This window comes from Calidris pugnax, unplaced genomic scaffold (genome assembly GCF_001431845.1).
Source record: "Calidris pugnax isolate Ruff unplaced genomic scaffold, ASM143184v1 scaffold20, whole genome shotgun sequence".
Classification (NCBI taxonomy): domain Eukaryota; kingdom Metazoa; phylum Chordata; class Aves; order Charadriiformes; family Scolopacidae; genus Calidris; species Calidris pugnax.
In genome coordinates this window covers 31,460,048-31,481,088 of record NW_015094510.1, presented here as the reverse complement: position 1 = coordinate 31,481,088, position 21,041 = coordinate 31,460,048, and the positions used below count along the sequence as shown (strand labels likewise).

General features: G+C 41.6%; 1 protein-coding gene across 2 annotated transcripts in view; it reads right to left on the bottom strand.

The window, feature by feature from the left end:
- TRPC6 (transient receptor potential cation channel, subfamily C, member 6) overlaps positions 1–20,998 on the bottom strand; it is a 97,918-nt gene extending 76,920 nt beyond the window's left edge. For both annotated transcript variants that reach the window (XR_001414479.1, XM_014965706.1), the window contains exon 1: positions 20,856–20,998. Coding sequence is in view for 1 of the 2 variants with exons in the window: in XM_014965706.1 (XP_014821192.1) it covers positions 20,856–20,998 (143 nt within the window). In the remaining variant the exon portion in view is untranslated. The remainder of the gene's footprint in view (positions 1–20,855) is intronic.
- Between the last annotated feature and the right edge of the window lie 43 nt (positions 20,999–21,041).

The window sequence follows — 21,041 nt, the reverse complement described above, 5'->3', positions numbered from 1 at the left end:
TTATAATACCTCTTTGCCTACCCATCTTCCATCATACAACACTGTTCACGAATGTTAAATACCAGAACTTAGGTTTTTTTGCCTCATACTAGTCATATTACTATCAACTGGATTAAATGACTGATTAATATTCATACAAATATAACAAAAAACTTAATTTATTGTTCCCCAATGTAATAAATCTTAAAAGAAAAGTAAATATCAGCATAGTTTAAATGATTTAAAAGCACAGACTGCCAGAATCATGTTCAAGAATGTGATGCAAAATACACACTAGGAAAACAAAACCAATTATTTTAATATAATTTAGACTACCTTTTTTCTTTAATTTCTGGACAATGAAAATACCGCTTGTGAAAATAGAAAAAAAATATTTTGTTTCGTAGGAGCATCAGAGTAGTCAAGTATCAGAATGGGTCCTTTCCATTTCCTCTTCTGTAGCTGAAGTCTAAGTTCATAAAAGAAGCCCTGTGGTTTTCACTTAAGAGCACACTTTAGTTCCATTAAAACCATTAACAATCGTGCTTTCTGAATTGGAGCTCAGAAGCTGCAGTTCCCCTTGGGGGGTGCCCTGTGATGGGGAGGGAGAAGAAGAGCTCCTGCCTGCCTTCACACAATTCATACCCACGTAAGGTCCAGCCACCATCTGCTCACAGAACTCTTCAGCAGACGAGGAGAAAGGTGACGCTACGCTGACAGGATAACGCAAGCCCGTGCCAGCGCTGCCACAAGCTCTGCTGAGCTCTCGCTGCCTTCATTATTTAAAGACAATTAAATTTCCTTTAATTCCATGTAATCCCATCTCTTTTCAAAAAGGGTCAAAAAGGGAACATGTATGAGTGGACGCCTATATTATATATATGTTTAGAAAACAAGGGAAAACAAACATATATCACACAGTACAGTTTAATGAGCTCACCCCAGTGGCTGAATGTATGTAAATCGAGTTGTAATGCAGCAATTCAAAAAATACATGGGGAGATTCAAGCACAGGGTGAAACACTGGCACAGAATTCAGACTGAACTCACAAGGTCACCTTTTCTTCTTTTTCCGTGTCCTAGAGGCATGGGACAGACCCATTTTTCACCATGATCTTCAGCATAGTTTATTACATAGAATTGTAGGTCCAGGCAACAGCGTGCAATATCAGCAAAAAAGTCAGAGAAACCAAAAAAGTCATCTCCAACAGAAGAGCTGGGGAGGTCTATAAAAACGATGATAAAATTAATATAAAATGCCTTAACAAGACGGCATTTCAGGTAGCTGCCTCCTGTGGTACTTGGTCAGAGAAATCCTGCCAAAGGCAAGAAGTTTAAATAAGCCACTTCCATTCTGGTTTTGTAAACCTTTATTCATTTTAGCTATTCACACCTTTTTATTGCTTGTCCTAAGCTGAGACCACTGGGCAACTTTTTAGAAAAACATGCACAAAAATTAAGATCCTTGTTAGAAAAACTCTTATCCTCTATAGCACAGAGTTGACAACAACAACAAAAACCCATCAAGTTGCAAAGTACAAATTCTAGACGGGAAACAACTAAAATCACCCAAATATTTCCACATGCCACGCAGCTAAAGATAGAATAGAGTGGAATAGAAATGTGATGAATTGAACGAGAGGAAACACACCTGCGTGGTTTGCCCATGAAACCCACACAAACCAGGGAGCCTGCAACAGGGATGCGACAGATCAGGAAGCCTTCCAGCCAGCACTGAACTAATGCTCCAGCACAGGAGTAAATGGGGTTTTAATCATATTTGTCAGCTTCTGGATTGTAACCAAAAACTGAGTAATTCTTTTACCCTCAAGAGATCTATTCAGTCTCTATTTATTTCCTGAAAATAAGATTATTAACATCAAATGTAGCTGAAATCAATCTAACTCACTCATCACTACCATTGACAATAAGTGTGTCTGATTTTGCCAGAGAACTGCAGATATGAAATATAACAATCCTAAAACCTTATCAATTAGCATAAATTTCTAATTATAGTCCCTAAATTCAGGGTTCTTCATGCTGAAATACTATTCAGATCCTGTTCTTTCTTAAAAATATAGTATCTTTCCAGATACTCTCCTTTGTATCTCTCACTGATCTTGACCTGTCATGGGTGAGGGCTCTGAAGCGAAGAAAATTGCTAATAAAATAAGGATGGAAGAAAAATACAGACTTTAACATCATGGATCCTCCATGCTGAATAAAAAGGTCTCATGTGATTCCAGGAGAACTGGACTAATATGGTAAGTTATGAGTGGATGTGGATAAAAAAGAACTGAGATGAAATGAAAAACATGTAAACAACTGATTAAGAAAATGACAACCAATAACCTCAGGATTAATTTTCCCTAGAGTAAGGGAAAAAGCACAGAAGTCTTTTAAATGCCTGAAAAGGAAATAGCAATAGGAGAACCTGTTGAAATTAGATGAATGACTGGGGTTTGATGACAGACCTTTCTGCAGAAGCAGCATGTACTCATTCTGCTCAGCACCTGAGAAAGGACAGGTAAGTCGTCCACACTTGGCAAAACATAAGGGGATATAACTGTACTAATACAGTAATTAGCCTATAGATGATTGTGTTTCCCATAAGACAGATATGCAATAATACATCAAAGAGAATTCCAAAAAAGGTGGTGTGTGTGATTATTCTAGGAGTTACATCTGACTGATTAAGCACCTTAACACGTTTATCGATTTGTTCATTTGTGACAGTCTGTAACACAATGAAATGTGTCCATCAGCTAATCTGAATGCTGGTCTTATCAAGTAGTTCTACAAAATCAAAATTTCCCAGAAAAGTTTCATTTGTAACTTAACCAATGGTGAAACGCTGACACTAACCAGAAACTCTATTTTTTTTTCAAGTTCAGAGAAGACAATAAATCGAAATCAATTTTTCTTTCATGGATAAAATAAAGATTTCCACAACAATTCTAGTTCCAGTACAGAACACTTTTTATTTTTTTTTCTTTTTCCTCCTCTGCTCATGGGAAAAGAATGAAATGTATACACTCCACACTCTTCTTGCATCTGTGCAAGAAAGAAGTCATTTTCATTATGTAAGTGTTATGTATAGCTAGGTAAATGGAAAAAGGAGCAAGGCAATATGATGAAATTTACCTTAAATGTGCTTAAAAAACAAAGCAGTATTCAACAGAAAGAACAGCTGAGTGGTGTTACCCAAAAGACAACTAAAAACAGATAAAAGGCATGAAACTGAATTCCAGGAAAACAAGTAGTATACAGTTATTTCTGTTGATGTTTTCCACTATCTCAGCAAAGTAGGTTGAAGAAACATGCGTTCTGTAGCAAAAAAAAAAAAAAGAGAATTCCACTAAAAATGAACGCAATGTAACTTCAAGATAAAGAAGAGTCACTGCAGACGTGCTCAGCATTTCAATGTGTGCTTACACAAAAGGGAAACCTATGTAAAGAAAGTAATTAGTTTGATTTACTTCCAATAACTGTAATTACTATTATTACAAAGTAATTACTCTATAAGAATAAAAAAACAATGATGATGTTTATTGTTCCCTGCTATGCACAAATAAAGTACTTGCTATCCTGACCTCAGGGACACTTTTAGTGAAAACAGAATTAGTGGCAAGTCACAGATGCAATTCCAGCAGCAAAAGTTCATTTGCCTTTCTCAGACCTGAGATATAACAGCAATTCCAATGACCGGCACAACATAAAACACAGACCAGATTTGGTAGATGAAAGACATAAAATGAGACCTTCAACAGTTACTGTTACTTCATGATTGCAAAATATTTTCCTGTGACATTTGTAAAATTTAAAGAACCTTCTGCCCCCTCCACCCCTCAAAAGAGAGTAAACCCCTCAAAAGAGAGTCCTGGCATCCACTGAACACTGAATTGCCTTCGATCCCACAGAACAGAAGAAATCCCTGAGCCAGTATATTTGAGAGGATCGTTAGCTGTTGTAGCTGTCCAGTTCGGTGATGATAATAATAGCATAAAACAGGGAGGCTTTTACAACCACTTGACAAAGACTTTTATTAGATCTAAATGGAAATCAAGAGGTTCACTTTCACAGTGGAAAAATAAAGTTTCAAAACACACTGAGAAAACCTCGAGACCTTTATCTTCAAGAAGAAACCTGAGGAACAGACAGAAGAACAATTTTGACTTGCTGACATATTTCTGGGAGGCTGCAACTGTGGATTGAGATTTCTGTTTTGCCCAAGATGAAACAGGTCTTGCAACTTGGTCCTTGACACCCCACAAAAACACCTTGTCCCTAAACAATTCACTTTGGTGAAATGAAGAAATGAGAAATCTTCCTAAGCGGTATATACTCAAACAGACACATAAACACAGATTTGTAGCACTGAGATTTTGGTTCAATGGTAAATACCAACCAAAACCAGTTCTTCTTGAGTACTTCTTACTATCAAACCATACTGGTTTTGCAACATACTCTAGAGAAGAACTATAATTTAATTAAAACTTTAATTACATACAAACATTGTCCTTTATCACTTAACACTAACAATCAGCATCCTGGGCTACATCAAAAGCAGCAAGGCCAGCAGGGCGAGGGAGGTGATTCTGCCCCTCTACTCTGCTTTGGTGAGAGCCCACCTGGAGTACTGCGGGCAGCTCTGGAGCCCCCAACATGAACCGGTGGGAGCAAGTCCAGAGGAGAGCCACAACAATGATCAGAGGGATGGAACACTTCTCCTATGACGACAGGCTGAGAGAGTTGGAGTTGCTCAGCCTGGAGAAGAGAAGGCTCCAGGGAGACCTTAGAGTGGCCTTGCAATATCTACAGGGTTCAGGAAAGATGGGGAGGGACCCTTTATCAGGGATTGTAGTGATAGGACAAGGGGTAATGGTTTTAAACTGAAAGAGGGGAGATTTAGATTAGATATTAGGAAGAAATTCTTTACTGTGAGGGTGGTGAGACACTGGAACACGTTGCCCAGACCAGTTCTGGATGCCCCATCCCTGGAAGTGTTCAAGGCCAGGCTGGATGGGACTTTGAGCAACCTGGTCTAGTGGGAAGTGTCCCTGCCCTTGGCAGGAGGGTTGGAACTCAATGATCTTTAGGGTCCCTTAAGGAACCTTAGGGTGGCTTCTCATCAGAGCATAGTAGAGGGGCAGAATCGCCTCCCTCGACCTGCTGGCCACACTTCTTTTGATGCAGCCCCAGATACAGCTGGCTTTCTGGGCTGTGAGCGCACACTGTCAGCTCACTTCCAGCTTTTCATCCACCAGTACCCCCAAGTCCTTCTCCTCAGGGCTGCTCTCAATCCCTTCATCCCCCAGCCTGTATTGATACTCAGAGTTGCCCCAACCCAGCTGCAGGATCCTTCACTTGGCTTTATCGAGCTTCATAAGGTTCACATGGGGTCATGTCTCGAGTCTGTCTGTGTCCCTCTGGCTGGCATCCTGTCCCTCAGGTGTGTCAACCGCTTAGCTTGGTGGCCTTTGCAAATCTCCTGAGGATGCAATGTCATTGATGAAGATATGAAACAGTACTCATCCCAACATGGACCCCTGAGATACACCACTTGACACCAGTCTCCATCTGGGTATTGAGCTACTGACCAGTACCCTCTGGATGTGACCATCCAACCAATTCCTCAGCCATCAAACACTCCACCCATCAAATCTATACCTCTCCAATTTAGAGAGAAGGATGTTGTGGGGGACCATGTCAAAGGCCTTACACAAGTCCAGTCTATAGCTCTTCCCTCATCCACTAATGTAGTCATTCCATCATAGAAGGCCATAAGGTTGGTCAGGCAGGACTTGCCTTTGGTGAAGCCATGCTGGCTGTCTCGAATCACCTCTTCATCCTCCTTGTGCCTTAGTATAGCTTCACAGAGGATCTGTTCCATATCTTCCCAGGCACAGAGGTGAGGCTGACAGGTTGGTAGTTCCCTGGGTGCTCCCTTCTACCCTTTTTAAACATGGGTGCAATGTTTCCCTTTTTCCAGTCACTGGGAATTTCACCCGACAGCCATGAATTTTCAACTAACATAGAGAGTGGCTTGGAAACTACATCAGCCAATTCCCTCAGGACTCCAGGATACATCTCATCAGGTCCCATAGAATTCTGTATGTTCAGGTTCCTGAGGTGGTCATGAATCTCATCTTCTCGTACAGTGGAAGGGACTTTGCTCGCCCCGTCCCTGCCTTGTGGTCCATCCACTAGAGAGTTGTGAGAAGAGAGGTTGTCAGTGAAGAATGAGGCAAAAAAAGTTGTTGAGTACCTCAGCCTGCTCCTCATCTGTTGTTACCAGTTTGCCAGCCTTGCTCATCAGTGAGGGGTACACTTCCTTTGAGCTTCCTTTTCTGGCTGGCATACCTGTGGAAATCCTTCTTATTCTTTGCATCCCTTGCCAAGTTCAGCTCCAGCTGCACATTGGTCCTTCTGACCCCAACCCTACACAACCAGGCCGCATCCTTATACTCATCCCAAAATATCCATCCCTGCTTCCACTGCCTGTGCAATTATTTCCTTCTTGTCCCTTACTTTGCCCAGCAGGTCTTGACTCAGCCATGCCTGTCTCTTGCCCTCCTTTCCCGATTTCTAACACCTGGGGATCGAGAGCTCTTGCGCTCTACAGAAAGTGTCCTTAAAGATCTGCCAGCTCTGCTCCGCTCCCTTGTCCCTGAAGGCACTTTCCCAGGGAGTACTAGTGACTAACTCTTGGAAGAGCTGGAATTCTGCTTTCCTAAAATTCAGATTCCAGACTTTACTCTTTGTCTAACCCATCCATATCCCTCAGGACTGCGAACTCCACCAGTACATGATCACTGCAGACTTGGCTGCCTCCAATCTTGATGTCCCCGATTAGCTCACTTGCGTTGGTGAACAACAGGTCCAGCAAGAGAAGACAGCATTCATATGATTGCTTTGCAACTCATCTGAAACGTACCACTTTGCATGAGCTCCACAGAACAATTAACTACATTTTCCTAATGAATGGAGATAGTATTTCAGTTTTAGTCACAATTGCCTCGCCTGGGCTGGTCTCCTGGGAGAACGCCATCGGCCGAACACAAACAGGCAGAGACACTCTGAATGCTGCTGCCTGCTGAGGGAGTCACGGCACGGAGGCACTGCGGGAAGGAGAGTCCAGCAGAGAGCTCACACTGTCCTCTGCACTGTCAGCCAGGGAGGGGAAACAAAGGCAGTTAATACTGAATTGACTCACGTATGATTTAGAGTGGCTTCAACAAGCCAATGTTAAACATTCTTATTTCGGTCATATTGAAAGGCTTTGGACCAAAAAGTACATGGTGAATATTTATGGGAACAGAAATTCCAAACTTACTCAGCTTGCACTTTTACACAGGACTTTGGAAAATGGCAACACAGTGCTCACATATATTCTCTACTGGAAAAATGAAATTGTTCTGTTTTGCCAAGTCTAGAAGGTGACATCTCAGAACAAGGGTGTGGGGGGAAGTTTTACTTACAATTTTTGTTCACCTAGAAGCACTCTCTGGACCGGCAGTAAGTGTAGAAGACTAACATTACCACTTTACCCAAGTCAACCAGCTGAAAAAATGGGGAAACAGGAACTGAAATTCTACAAAATCTTTTGGGATGCTTATGGAATGTATCACTACAATTATTTTTTAAAAAATCAGATTTAATACTTAAGTGAATCACTTAAGTGAAGCTTTTAATGAAAATGAAGGATTACATTCTAATTGCTTAACTCAAATTTTAATTTAAGATTTGTAACAAAAGGAATTTTGTCCAAAGATAAAGCTGCTAGGGTCTATATATCATGTTCTTCCTGCCTTTGTTCACCAATTCAGTGCAGATGATTAGCATGCAAAATATCCTTCCTAATTCTCTCAAAATTTTCTCTCAAAAAACTTACGTTCATTTAATTATTGTGTAGTCCAGTAGCCAAGGGTCAGAAAATCCATCGCCATATATTTATACATGTCAGAATTTAGTAAATTTAGACTTAGTAAAGAACTACATGTTGTTTATCACTGGTTATCACATATTTCTCATTTCTATAGTCTGTTCCTCAAATACATCATCTTCTATATTTAAATTATCAATTATTGATATGCACTACAACACAAACAGTGAAACACAGGACAAAACATACATTCAGGGATATTGAAGACTGAGGGTAATATTCTCCACCGGCGTATGAACTCAAACCCCACTGAAGTTAGTGGCAGCACACCTGAGCGTAGTGGAATACAGATTTGCTATTCATCAACAATCCTGCTGCAATGTTTTAGTCACCAGCGTGATACACCCCATCCTGAAACAGATCTGATGATCTGGCCCCCGAAGGGGCCCGTCTCTTTCATGCACTACAGAAGGAGCCCAGCTGGAAGCTTCATTTCCGCCAAACCCCTCGACCTCTCCTACATTTGTTGCCATTCCTGCCACCCCAGCAGCAGTCCTTAACTAAGGCAAAAGCCTGAAGACCACCACAGATATGAAAGCAGGTACCAGCATGATTTCCACATTCTAACCTCAAATCCCACATCTAAATCAAAAGCAAAAGAAGATGGTAAAGTTCCTGACATTTTGACTAAAGGATATAATATTTAAAAACAAATTGTGGCTGGATGTGGAGTTTGAGCAACCTGATCTAGTGGTTGGTATCCCTGCCCATGGCAGGGGAGTTGAAACTAGATGATCTTTAAGGTCCCTTCCAACCCAAATCATTCTGTGATTCTGTCAATCCTACTATGCTTGATCCACAATATGCAACACCTAGGACCTGATCTAGAAGTTCAAAACTCATGAAATCAGGAACTCACAAACTCAAGAACATGAAGCAGTCAGGAGCTGTTCATACATCACCAGCACTAGGAGTCCTCCCAAATTCCTGCGCTTTCCTGTACGCACGGACACATGCTGTCTTTGGGGTGGTACCTGGACATGCACTAGCCCTCCCACCCCCTAGTAGAAGTTCAATGAAAAGGAAATCCAGACAGGACCTGCACCATATGCCCCCTCAGTGAGTCCCTCTATTTTTCCTCCTCCTCCTCACTACATCCCTCCATGCCTTTTCTGACTCTCTGGAGATACCAAGCTTTGCGTGCTGGGAGCAAGTCAGTATTGCCACAGCCAGAGGTCAAAAAAGGCGCACAGATACTCAGTGCTGCTACCCTGTACCAGCACCTTCCTCATTGATATATGGAGACAAGTCACAAATCCTGTGCAAACTGAACCTGGTTAATCCACAAAGGATATTCTTTCCCTTTAAGGTGTTATCATGATAACTAGGGAAATTTCTGCTTGTTTTCAGATTTGATGTAAAAATCAATAACATACAAATCTCAGGTCATTAAAGTCCTGACAGCTTTGTAAGACTAGAAGCATTAGCCCTGCTGCCTTCGTAAATCCTTGCCTAGATTCTTTTTTAAGTTTCCCTTCCTGTTATGCACTAAAAGCTGTTGCTGATTTTAGGCTGGAAGTGGCTGTGGGGTAAGAAATCCCAGTGTATATTTTATATATCAGCTTGTTAGGTAAGATCATTATTATTTTATCATACAAAGCAGTGCTGAAATTTCACTATCACATCAGTTGCTGTTTACCTACCAACGTGCTCACATCAGAGGTTGCTAAATGATTAAATAGCTCTCTGACTTAATCCTCTAAAATTCTTTCCTGGAGAAAAGTGGAGAACATTAAATTCTACCACCTCACACTGTAGGCAGCGGCTCATTCTGCAGACCTTCTGGAGATACTGCTATTGCTGCCTTTTTTGTTAGCTGTGCTCGACAAAATGTTTAAATAGAATAGACAGTATCGTCGGAAACTTATGTTCGTCTCCCACCCTAATTTTTGCTTGGTTTATTTGTTGCTTAGTTGTCAGTTCAAGCTATAGCTATTCTTCCTCCAGAGTATTTGCCATGTTGCTGTAACTCCTTGGCCTTTCCTGGCCAGCAAGAGGCTGTTACAGACTCTCACCTTCACCGACCTCCACGGGACTCGGAACAGGAGCAGGGACAGCAGCCCAGACTTTCCAGTGACGTTGATGTTGTGTGGTTTTACTTTTTAAGATCCTGAAGTGAGAATGCTAATGTGAGGCCATGCAAAAAATCTAGTATCCTTGGAAAACTCCATCCCATCCCCACTATCTGCAAACAAAGCTGTATTAACCAATGTTTGTAAGAACTACCACACTTCAACCCAATTTTTGTTAATGTTCACAATTCAACCCAATGTTCTGTTAATTTTTCAGTTCAGATTTCTACACTTACAGAGACAGATGAAAACAAAGTAGTACATTATAAGGGGAGAAGTTTGATTTTAAGGCTCACTTGAGAAATCTATGAAAGCAAGAGTCTTCAAAAACTGTCTTGAGAAATTAATAGGAAACGTTCTTAAAGGGAGAGGAAAAGAAGAGCTACAGAGAGGAAGAGTCATTGCTTTGTCAGATAATTTAATGAGAGCAGGACTTAAATGTCTCTGTGGAAATTTTAGAAGTTTTACTGCAAATATCCTCAAGTATCCCACTGCTCTGGAGTTAATTTAATTTCATCTCCCTGGTAGAGTGGAGCATGTTGATCCCATACAGATCCTGAACCCCCTGAGCAATCATCCTGGTCTATATGCTCCTACCAGGGCACAGGAAAGCGAAAGCCAGGTGGTGGACACGGTGCAGCCAGACCCATGACCATATGGATTTGTCCTTCATTTCAGGACACAGACAAGCTCCAGAGTCCTCAGAGCATGGGATTTCCTTTTGAGTAAGCGCCACTAATACTATAGACATTAATATTAACGTCTGAAAAGACCCCTCTCCCACATCTGCCCAAAAGAACACTTCCATAACCTTTAAATTACCATTTCAAAATCTTTCTCTACTTCCTGTATTTGGGTCATAGTAGGTTTATTTGACTTAACTAAAAATTAATAAATCAGCAAGAAAAAGTATAAATACATCCTCATGTATAATCCAACAGACTTAGCAGTGCAGATAATAAAGTAGAAATTTCTAGTACATGTGATATTTCATTAATAAATTTTAAAAAAACACTTGAAAATTGAAAGTAATTTTGAATTAGCTTAAGGAAATAATGCATAAAAACAAAGATTAGCAGAGTGGAACTAAACTAATATAGAAAATCAATTATTGCATTGCAAAACAGGCAGGGGAATTTTTTTATAGTCTTCACAGAATCAGAATCACAGAATCTTCTAGGTTGGAAGGGACTTTAAAGATCATCTTGTCCAACCTAAAGATCATCTTGTCCAACCGTCAACCTAACTGACAAAAATAGACACCCACACAACAAACAAGGAGCATCATCACTAAACCATACCTCCCAGCACTACATCAACCCGTCTTTTGAACACCTCCAGGGATGGTGCCTCAACCACCTCCCTGGGCAGCCCATTCCAATGTCTGATAACCCTTTCAGTGAAAAAATTTTTCCTAATATCCAGCCTGAACCTCCCCTGGCGCAACTTGAGGCCATTTCCTCTTGTCCTGTCGCCTGTGACTTGGGAGAAGAGACCGACCCCCACCTCTCTACACCCTCCTTTCAGGTAGTTGTAGAGAGCAATAAGGTCTCCCCTCAGCCTCCTCTTCTCCAATCATGAAAAGCAGATGGTTGGGAAAATTCTCAAAGATACTCACTGTGTTACCTGAAAGGATTACCAAAAAGAAAAAAAAAAATCAATACAATGGTTCTGATCCCACATAAATTACTAAACATGGTTAGAAACTCACAGAATGTGACCGTAAACATTGGCACATATGGCAAATGCTGAGAAAAAAGAAGCCTACAATCCACTATTTTAACTAATATCTGGATCCTTCACAGCACCAAGCTCTGTGTGGTGGGGTTTGCAAGTCAGCACACAGCTCTTTGGAGCTCAGCTCTTTCGTGTGGGACAGATGCAGGAGCCCACTAAGGGATCAGACGTACCAGACGCCATCCCCATCACAAGCCCCCACTCAGGAGCGTGCTTCTGCTACGCGTGACTCAGCGTGTGCGTGGGCCCGTGGGGAAGGGAGGGCACTTTCCCACACCATGATTAGCAGAGAAATGGTAATCGTGATGTTCCCGGCACGAGTCTCAATGGCAGGGACCACCCGAGCTTCGCGATGCCGCTTTCCAAAGCAACCTCCCACAAGCTGCACCTCAGTTAGAAGCATTTGCTGGCTTCACGCTGGTGGTACCGCCGTCAGGTTCTGCTGCCATGTGCCAGGGGCTGTAGAGGTGTTTAATTGACACAATCCCTGATTTAAAACACCGCTGTGGTGAGAACTACTTTTTCTGCTGCCAAGCACCCGGCAGCTGGAAGGCTGACAGCTGGACTGTGTGCAGCAACGTCTGCTCGCAATGCACTTCAAGAGCCTTACAAAAAGTGCCAAGTATCGGATTATTACGGCTTGGCAAGGCCTGAGATGTGAACGCAGAGTAGGACTAACAAAGTTTAGCAGTCTGACCTGGCTACCTGTTCTAAAAAAAGGGGAGAAAAATCATGTCTAGAACAGCTGAAGCATACACACCACGGGCAAAAGTCTTACAGAAGAGAAAGAAAACATAAATCACTCCTCAGAGATGAGGGAATCTTCCCTTTTGAAAGGCTTCTAAGAAATCAGTCATCATTCCTAAATTCAATCAATGCGCACAACAGGAGAAACCCAGGCTGGGCCAGGAGGAATGGTCTAAAGGAGGAATGGTCTAAAGGTCTAATGGTCAGAGGAAATGGTCTGAAGTTGCAGCAGGGGAGGTTTAGATTGGATAATAGGAAGAATTACTTTACTGAGAGGTTGGTCAGGCACTGGAACAGCCTGTCCAGGGAGGTGGTGGAGTCACCATCCCTGGAGGTATTTAAGAAACGCATAGACGTGGCTCTTCAGGGCATGCTCTAGTGCCCGAGATTATTGGTTTGTGGGTGGGTGGGTGGGTGTGATGTGGGGTTTTTTTGGTTTGGGTTGGTTGGTTTTTTTGTCAGTTGTTTGTTTGTTTGTTTGCTTTGTTGTTGATGTTGTTTTGGTTTTGTTGGGGGTTTTTTTGGTTGTTTGGTGGGTTTTTTTGTTTGTTTTTTTTTAAGATTGGACTCAATGATCTCAGAGGTCCCTTCCAACCATGGAGATTCTGTGATTCTGTGAATATCAGCACAACCAAACGTCCATTGGAACTAACACCAGTCCTGACAGAAGAAGATGGGAGGCAACAGAGCAGCACAGTAGTCCATGCTGCTAGTCTGCTGGGCTGCCAAGGCTCTTCCACACCTCCTGGGTCTCAGGCTGGTTCCTCTCCAGCTCCAAGTTAGACACTGGCTGCTTGCATTTGGTGGGTCCCTACGTGTCATGGTGAAATCAAGGTCCTCCCTTTTCAAATTAACAATTCAACTGGCACAGTAGTTTCCCCTTATTAGCAGCAATTAACCATCACCTGATTAGAAATACATGATGTGTCCTGTGCAGCTCAGGGATTACCACCTGCCATATGCACAACTATGAGCAAAGCACAACTGAGCCAGGCTTAAGTCTGTTGGAACAGCTCTTTGCGGACATGGTTAGGAGGGGCTGCTGCTGGTGGACATTTACAACTGAGGTTGATTTCTAAAATGAAGCAGCTAAATACCTGAGCTCTCCAGCAAAACTCCTGCTACCTTCAATAGACCAGGACTTAACTCAAAAGAATAGGATGGGCAATTTGTAAGAAATGCACTTTTTCATTTGAGATTTGGTAACAAAGCAGCAGAGGGTCACAGAAATTGTCCAGTCTGAATATTCTGTAAAATTGCTAGTGCTGCACCTTACAGACCACCTGATCTGTTCTCTGCTCTCTGGTGTATTTCTAAATCCAATTTGCATCAACTGCAATCTTTTGGTTCATGATCTTTGTTTCTACAAGTATGGGAAGGCCTCACAGATAGTAAATAATTTTTAAAAACAAATTTTAAAACTCTCAGTAATTTAACCTCTTCACTAAGGTAAATACTGACACCAAAAACCAGTATTCAATCAAAAAAGAACTCCAGTCACGTTCTGAGCTGGCAGTGGGCAAGGTTGGGTTTCTTTTTAATTAATGATACATAAGGGAGAGTATTAACAGCAGTATGACTAAGGACACTACTGAAGGAATGTTTGAGTGAAGAGGTGGGCATCATATCTACTTCTTGGTGATTCACAGTTACTATTATTATTACTATTTGTCATTTTTGTTTCATCACTACTATTGCACATTAAAAGAAAGTGGCCCATCCACAATAAATCCCACTTAGCAAATCCACATCCACAGCACTGCCATTTTGTTCAAATTAGTAACTTTTTTTAAACAAAAGAAAATTACGTTCAACTCTAGCAGAATAAACAAGCTATCCACACCTCCCAAATGGCTTTAAGAACACACCTAAAATGATGATTCTTGATATTCATTTCCTCTTCTACTCCGCTTCTTTGGGGCTCTTGTAGTGGTTGAGGCACCATCCCTGGCAGTGTTCAAAAGACGGGTTGACATGGTCCTCAGGAATATGGTTTAGTGATTTTTTATTGCTTCTTTGGAGGTTTTTCAAAGACAGGTTGATATGGTCCTCTGGAATATGGTTTAGTGATTTGTTTTTTTTTTTTTTTTTTTTTTTTGTCAGAGTTAGGTTGATGGTTGGGCTAGATGATCTTTAAGGTCCCTTCCAACCTAGACGATTCTATGATTCTATTCTATGATTCTTCCCAATCTCACATTTCATTCTTAGTGCCAAAGCTTGTGTTGATTTTGGGTTTTTTTTTTAAAGTATTGACAAACGTTCATTTAGATATATTAGGTTGAGGGGGACAAAAGAGCTGTCCTCTCAATTGCATTAATGTTATGAAAAAGTGTAGTTGTATAGAAAACAAACCCATATTTTAATTAGTCATCTTCATATTATATTTTGCAACTTCTATTTTGCTAAAAATATTGTACTTGATTATGTATTTGTCACTGCTAAGCAAATAATAACCACTGCAAGATAAAAGTGTTAATCCATTCCAGAGAAAACTGCATGTAATTTAATTATCACTAAGCTTTTTGTCCACATTTAATTATCAAAACTTACATTTAAATACTGCTTATCACCGCAAATCCTTTAAGCCTCCTGTTGAGTAGGCTCTGGATGCAAATGCCTACAGTCACAACTACGTGAGCAAACACGTATGTAAGGCTCATTTTAAGCACTTTAAGACTGAAGTCCTTTGCTAAATCATTGCCGAGCACTGCATCACCGTTTGAGGTATGAAACCAAGTTATAAAGAATTTTATGAATACTTTAACTGCCAAAATTTTCTTTTGCTCCTGTTTGCAGAGCTGGAAAGTCTAAACACAGCATGATGAGGTAGACCCACCATGCCAAGTCACTTTTATTTGGGGATACTGATACTTGGCAAGAATCCTCCAAGTAGCCAGTTATTATAACCTCCAGCTTCTGTAGTGGCAAATGCTGCTGGGAGGGTGTTTGACAAAGAACACACTTGTTATTAACATTTGCAGTTAAAAGTATGCCATATATATCCCACACGTTTCTCAATCACTACTCCACCTTCCTCATGCAAATTTAAGAAATTGCTTATATTTAGAGGGAAAGCTTCAAGTTTTATAAAATTAGGTCCCACAGGGAGGCAACTTTCATTCATTTGCTAACTATGTAAAAGCGATCCATAAATATACCCTTTTCTTAAGAATGAGTACAAATCAACCTACAGAAATACTGCAATGGGTCAAGCAAAATCAACCTACAGAAATACTGCAATGGGTCAAGCAAAAATCGATTATGAAGTACAGGAAACAATTCAGGCAATGCAGCTAACCAAAGGAAGTTCACTCTTAAATTAGTGAGCATATGCAGTGAATACAAAACTGACTAAGAATTAAACCCAACAAATCCAGCAGGTCTTCACCAAAAACAAACATATGTGATTTGATTCACCTTTGAGAGGTAATTTTCAGGCTGTGTACCAGCTTCTGCATAAGCTCACTGTTTTTTTCAAAAGCATCAAAGGATCTGGTAGAAAACCCCATCTCCAGAACGCTGAGCCTGCTCCAGGAACATGCAGGAATGGAGCATGTTGAAGGCCACCAAACCAGCACCCAGCCCTGGACAGTATCGGGCACTTCATGGACTGAGCTGATGGGTAAGCTGGAGCAGTACTCACTGCCAACATACCTCAGCTCTCCAAGGGGAAATAAATATTGTCTGTTTGTGTTGCCATTCTTTTCAAAGAAACCTTTATTATTGAAGGTCTTATCCCTTCCCCCGCTCCCTCCCCCCCCCAAAAAAAAAAACACAAAAACCATGGTTAGAGTTTCTTTTTTCCTCATTTCTGATGAGGCAGGAAACATCAGACCATGTGACTGATTTTTTTTTTTACTAATTAACCTGTCAGGCTGAAATATCAAAAATTATTTCCTTTTGATTTATAATATCTATTTGTTATTCTTCATTCAGATTAAAAAAAAAATGTATTTAGGGGGGAAAAAAAGCAGAACTCAACATTAAGCATATCTTTAGTTCAAAGTGAAGCATTCTTTTCTAGATACTTGTAGGAAACGCAGAGGGAACTTAAAGCTGGATTTTCTGGGGCTTGGTAATAATGGTGATGTTCTCTTACCCAAGACTTCGGGGATTAAATTCAGTCACTCAGAATATGAGAGATCCAGACATGACTTTTTTTTCCTGTGCCCAGCAGGAAGTAGGACCATTAGTCCTAATTCATAGGAAAGTGTTCCATCCACTAGGCTATAAAAGGAAATGACACCCACCCCCCCCCATACTCTCCTACCTTTTTGCTATCAACAAAACTATTGCCACACTGTTTTCAGAGGACGCAGCATCTCAGCGAAGAGACCAGCCATCTGAAACACAGCTGCACAGTACTCCCTGAAGAGATTATGCCTAATGAAGACTCTGGAAGACAATTTTACAGGTCATTTCAAGCAAGATAGTTAAGGCTGGATATAAAAATGATGTTATGCCAATAGCAGAAACTGTCAAATTGTAGGCAGAAAAGAAACTATTAAACATCTTATTTAACAAAGAAAATGTTTTATAGTATGTATTGGGTTTGATAGTGCCGAGAAACACTTGATCTGAAAAATCACAGAAGCTGAGAAATAATCTCTGCCTCAAGGCAGTTATGAACATCAGAGTCCTTTTTTCCCCTGTTTTCATCTGATAATTTGTGTGCCTCATTTACTTTACAACTGACGTTTTAATGCATAATTGTCCTTCCTCACGTGTATAAGAAAATATATTTATTTTTCACAATGCAAAATATTTCAAAGAATAAATAAGCAATATAACCAGATGTCTGATTGAATTAGTGTATTCAAACTAGCTTAGTGCCCTGACAATCTGTTCTTCAATAACATTTTTTCAGCAGGGAAGTTTACATACAAGTACTATCACTTTCAAATCCCACTGCACACCAGCACTCAGATTTGGGGTTAGACCTTAAATTGCACTTTCCATCCTGTTTTAAACTACAAAACCGGGCTCCTTACCAATTAAATACTTGCACAAGAGGAAAAAAAAAATGTATCTAAGTTTTTGTATTTTAGGAGGCAATCTTCTGACACATATGTCGCATTGTATTTTTGGATACATTAGGGGCAAGACGATGAGTAGATGGAAAAGGACTGCTAGAAAGAAAGAGTTTACTTGCATATCATTTCTAATATACATTTATTCAGTTCTTAAAAGGCAACCATTTAATTACAAATTCTGCAAATAGCCTGAAGTGTGTTTTTCCTACCAAAGGTTCTGAATTTAAAAGAAAAGCAAGATTTTTTCAGCACAAAATCCTATTGAAATTCCACTTTGCACCATAAAGCAAACAAAGGTGAGAGTCTTCTGTCCACTTACTGCCAATATACTGTGTCCCCCTACCTGGCTGAGCCCCAGGGACATTGCTGAAGTCTTGTTTGCAGCAAAGGCAGCAGCTACCTCAGAGACAGTAAAGCTGTTCTTCAGGAAGAGTGGTACTGAACTCATACTCATTCGATATGATGCACATGGTTAAACACAAGCACTGAAACTCAAAGAAAGGCTCAAATATATAAGTCTGTAAGGTCTCTTGCTACTCACAGAGTTGGTTAACATTGCAAGGTCAGTATTTCAAATACATTTCCAATTTGGAGGTAATTTAATATTTAAGCACACTTCTCCTGGTTTGAGGTAAAACAGAACCAATTTACTGCCTCAGCCTTAACAGAATTAACCCAGAGCTGCTGAATTCATTGACACAACATCAAGCCAGCCAGTTTGATCACTGACAATTATTCTGATTTTTAATGTGACTATGCTATTTTACAATTAATGAATCATCTGAAAAAATCATCTGGGGGAAAAAAAAAAGGCAAAGAGTGTCTTTTATTGAACAGACAATTATTTGTTGTTATAAAGGGACTGTATATCAAGGCTCAGGAGTAACACCACTGAACTAAAGGAGTAGTTTGATGGTTTAGGGCTTTAGCTATAAATACAAGAAATAGTTCTCTTAAAATGCTTATTTTAGAATCCAGCCACTACACCACTTAAAGGCAGCCACAAAACAACATATGAAAAACATGTTCTACATGCAATAACGTCAGCATTAGCACTAAATCACCACTTGAGGAAAAGTGTTCCAGACTACTTTTCAAACGACAGTCACATGCCATATTACACCAACAAGTGTGTTACCCTCCCAGTAATGTTACGGAGGAGGTACACTTCAGCTTATTTTGGACATCAGTTATACTCTGCATTACTCTTCCGCATTAATCACCATCATAGAAGATGTTCCACATGCAAAGGGTGCCTAACATTTTCCAGTGAGTTTGAAAAAAAAATATCCTTAGCAATTGGATATATATATATATAAATATATCTATATATATATTTATATGTCCAAACTAATGACTCCTGGATGAAAAGATAGATCTGCAAAATGTACCTGAAACATGATGTAGGTGAAATTTAGGCAGGAAAGTTCAAAACCTATGTATAGTAATCACCATACCCTGGAGGAGCCTATATTCACTGCATTCATCCCTGCAAGCCGGGGAAGTTCTTGAAGCAGTTGCTTGTAGGCATTGGCTATGAGTGCCTGTGAAGTGGCTTCTTTCCACAACCAAAGAAGCCCCAAATGACAGCTTCCCCATACCTACCATGCATCTAAACACTAAACACTGCCTGCTAAAGCACCCGTTATAGTAACGATTATATACATTTGAGCAGATGTACTTCCTCAAATTTATACCCACCACACATATCAGGTAGCTTCTGTCCATTCTCTCAAGGACTGATGGAAGTGCTCTCCATCAGGGAGGGACTGCAGGGTCGTGGACCTACCTGTACCACAGAATCAGTCATCTAAGGCCTTGACATGAAGTAATTGGAGATAAATTCATGCATTTAGTGCTACCCTAGTTCTATAAAGCAACTTGACCAGGATGTAGGCTTTCCTTATTGCAACCTTCAGATGATGAGAGCTAATCTCCACAACTGTGTGCTTGACCAAGAGCTGCTAACACAGGCTTATACTGCTGAAGTAAATATCGGCACTTGCAGATTTTGTTTTAAGAGATGCTTTGAATCCCTTATGCAGGATGTATCCTCTCGTAGCTGCACAACCATTCTGAATGAGAGCACAGCAAAGGAGCCTCAGAATTGCCATATTAGTTCACAGCTGAAGTCTGCTAGTCATAACCGATCTCTGAACTAGCCATCATGAGGTTTTTGCCTTCTTTGGAAGGCATTCATTAAGACAGATATATTCATATGTTTTGAGATGGGTTTTAAGTCCATTGTGCAATAATGTATGCTTTTACAGCTACGTGAGCATACTGAATTAGTACTCTACAAAGACACTTAGGAATAGCAATACGGCAGAAAATTTTGTAAACTCTGGTTATTCTTAACAGAGTTTATAAATAATCAAACAGTGTGAGTGTTGCCAGTTTCCTTACTATTATTCCTTTCCTACATCCACGTAGTCAGCAAGTGGCTGGTAACTTCCTCGTAGATAAAGGAGGAAAAATCAGGAGAGGTTTATAACTGGAATTTACCAGTTAAGCAAGAAAACACAATTTTTACAAGACAAAATACACATCTGATAATCACTTGAGATTTTAGGACTCATCTCGCATTGCTTAATACCCATTTTCCCCCTCTGTGGGATAGCTTCTCCTCAGAAGCATTAACAAGTGGTAATTACAGGAGTCATGCTGACAACACAGAGCAGGAGGGACACCGTCAGCACCGAATGTCAACAGACCTGGATGTTAAGAACCGCGGTCCCTGGAACCTTTACAATTTATGTTTTATTTAGTTTTTTATTGCATGCGTTATTACACCCTGCTACTTTAAATGATAACTACCCGGCGAAACTTAAGAGAATTAAATTACACGGGTCTGCCGTGATTTTGACAGAAGGCAGCAATGAAAGGATTATGGTTTTAGGAACCCGGCTGCGATGTGCGCTCTCCGGGGGAGAAACCGCCCGCGGGAGTTCAGATTTCTGTAACTCTATTAAACCCGTCGGGTCCCGGCAGGTTTAAGGAAACCCGACGTCTCCCGCCCCGCTCTCCACAGCGACCCGGAGCCGCCCCTCACGGCGGGGCAGGTACCGCGGCCCGCCCTGGGCGGGAGCCCTCTGCCTGCCGGGCCGGGGGTGCCGCCCCCCCGCCGACACCCACCGCCCCGCTCCTCCACCGCGGACACACGACCGAGCCCGCACCGCGGCTCCTCGCCTCCGGGGGTCCCGCCGCGGGATCTCTCCCAGCCACAGCCCGGTCGGGCGCCTCCGGCCGGTCTCCCCGACCCGTCCCGCCGCCGCCTCTCCCCGGCGCTCCGGTCCCCTCAGGGAGGGACCCCCCCCCCGCCCCGGGGCCGGCGGGACTCACACGGGGTAGAAGGCGTAGGGCGGCAGGGCGCTCTCCTCGCAGGGCTCCGCGTCCAGCAGCAGGTAGTCCTGGCTGTCGTTCCGCCGGGCGCCGGCCGCCGGGGAGCTGCTCTTCCGCGGGGCGTAGGGCTGCGCCTGGCTCATGTTGGCCCGCGGCTGAGGCGCCCGGACGCGGCGGCGGCGGCGG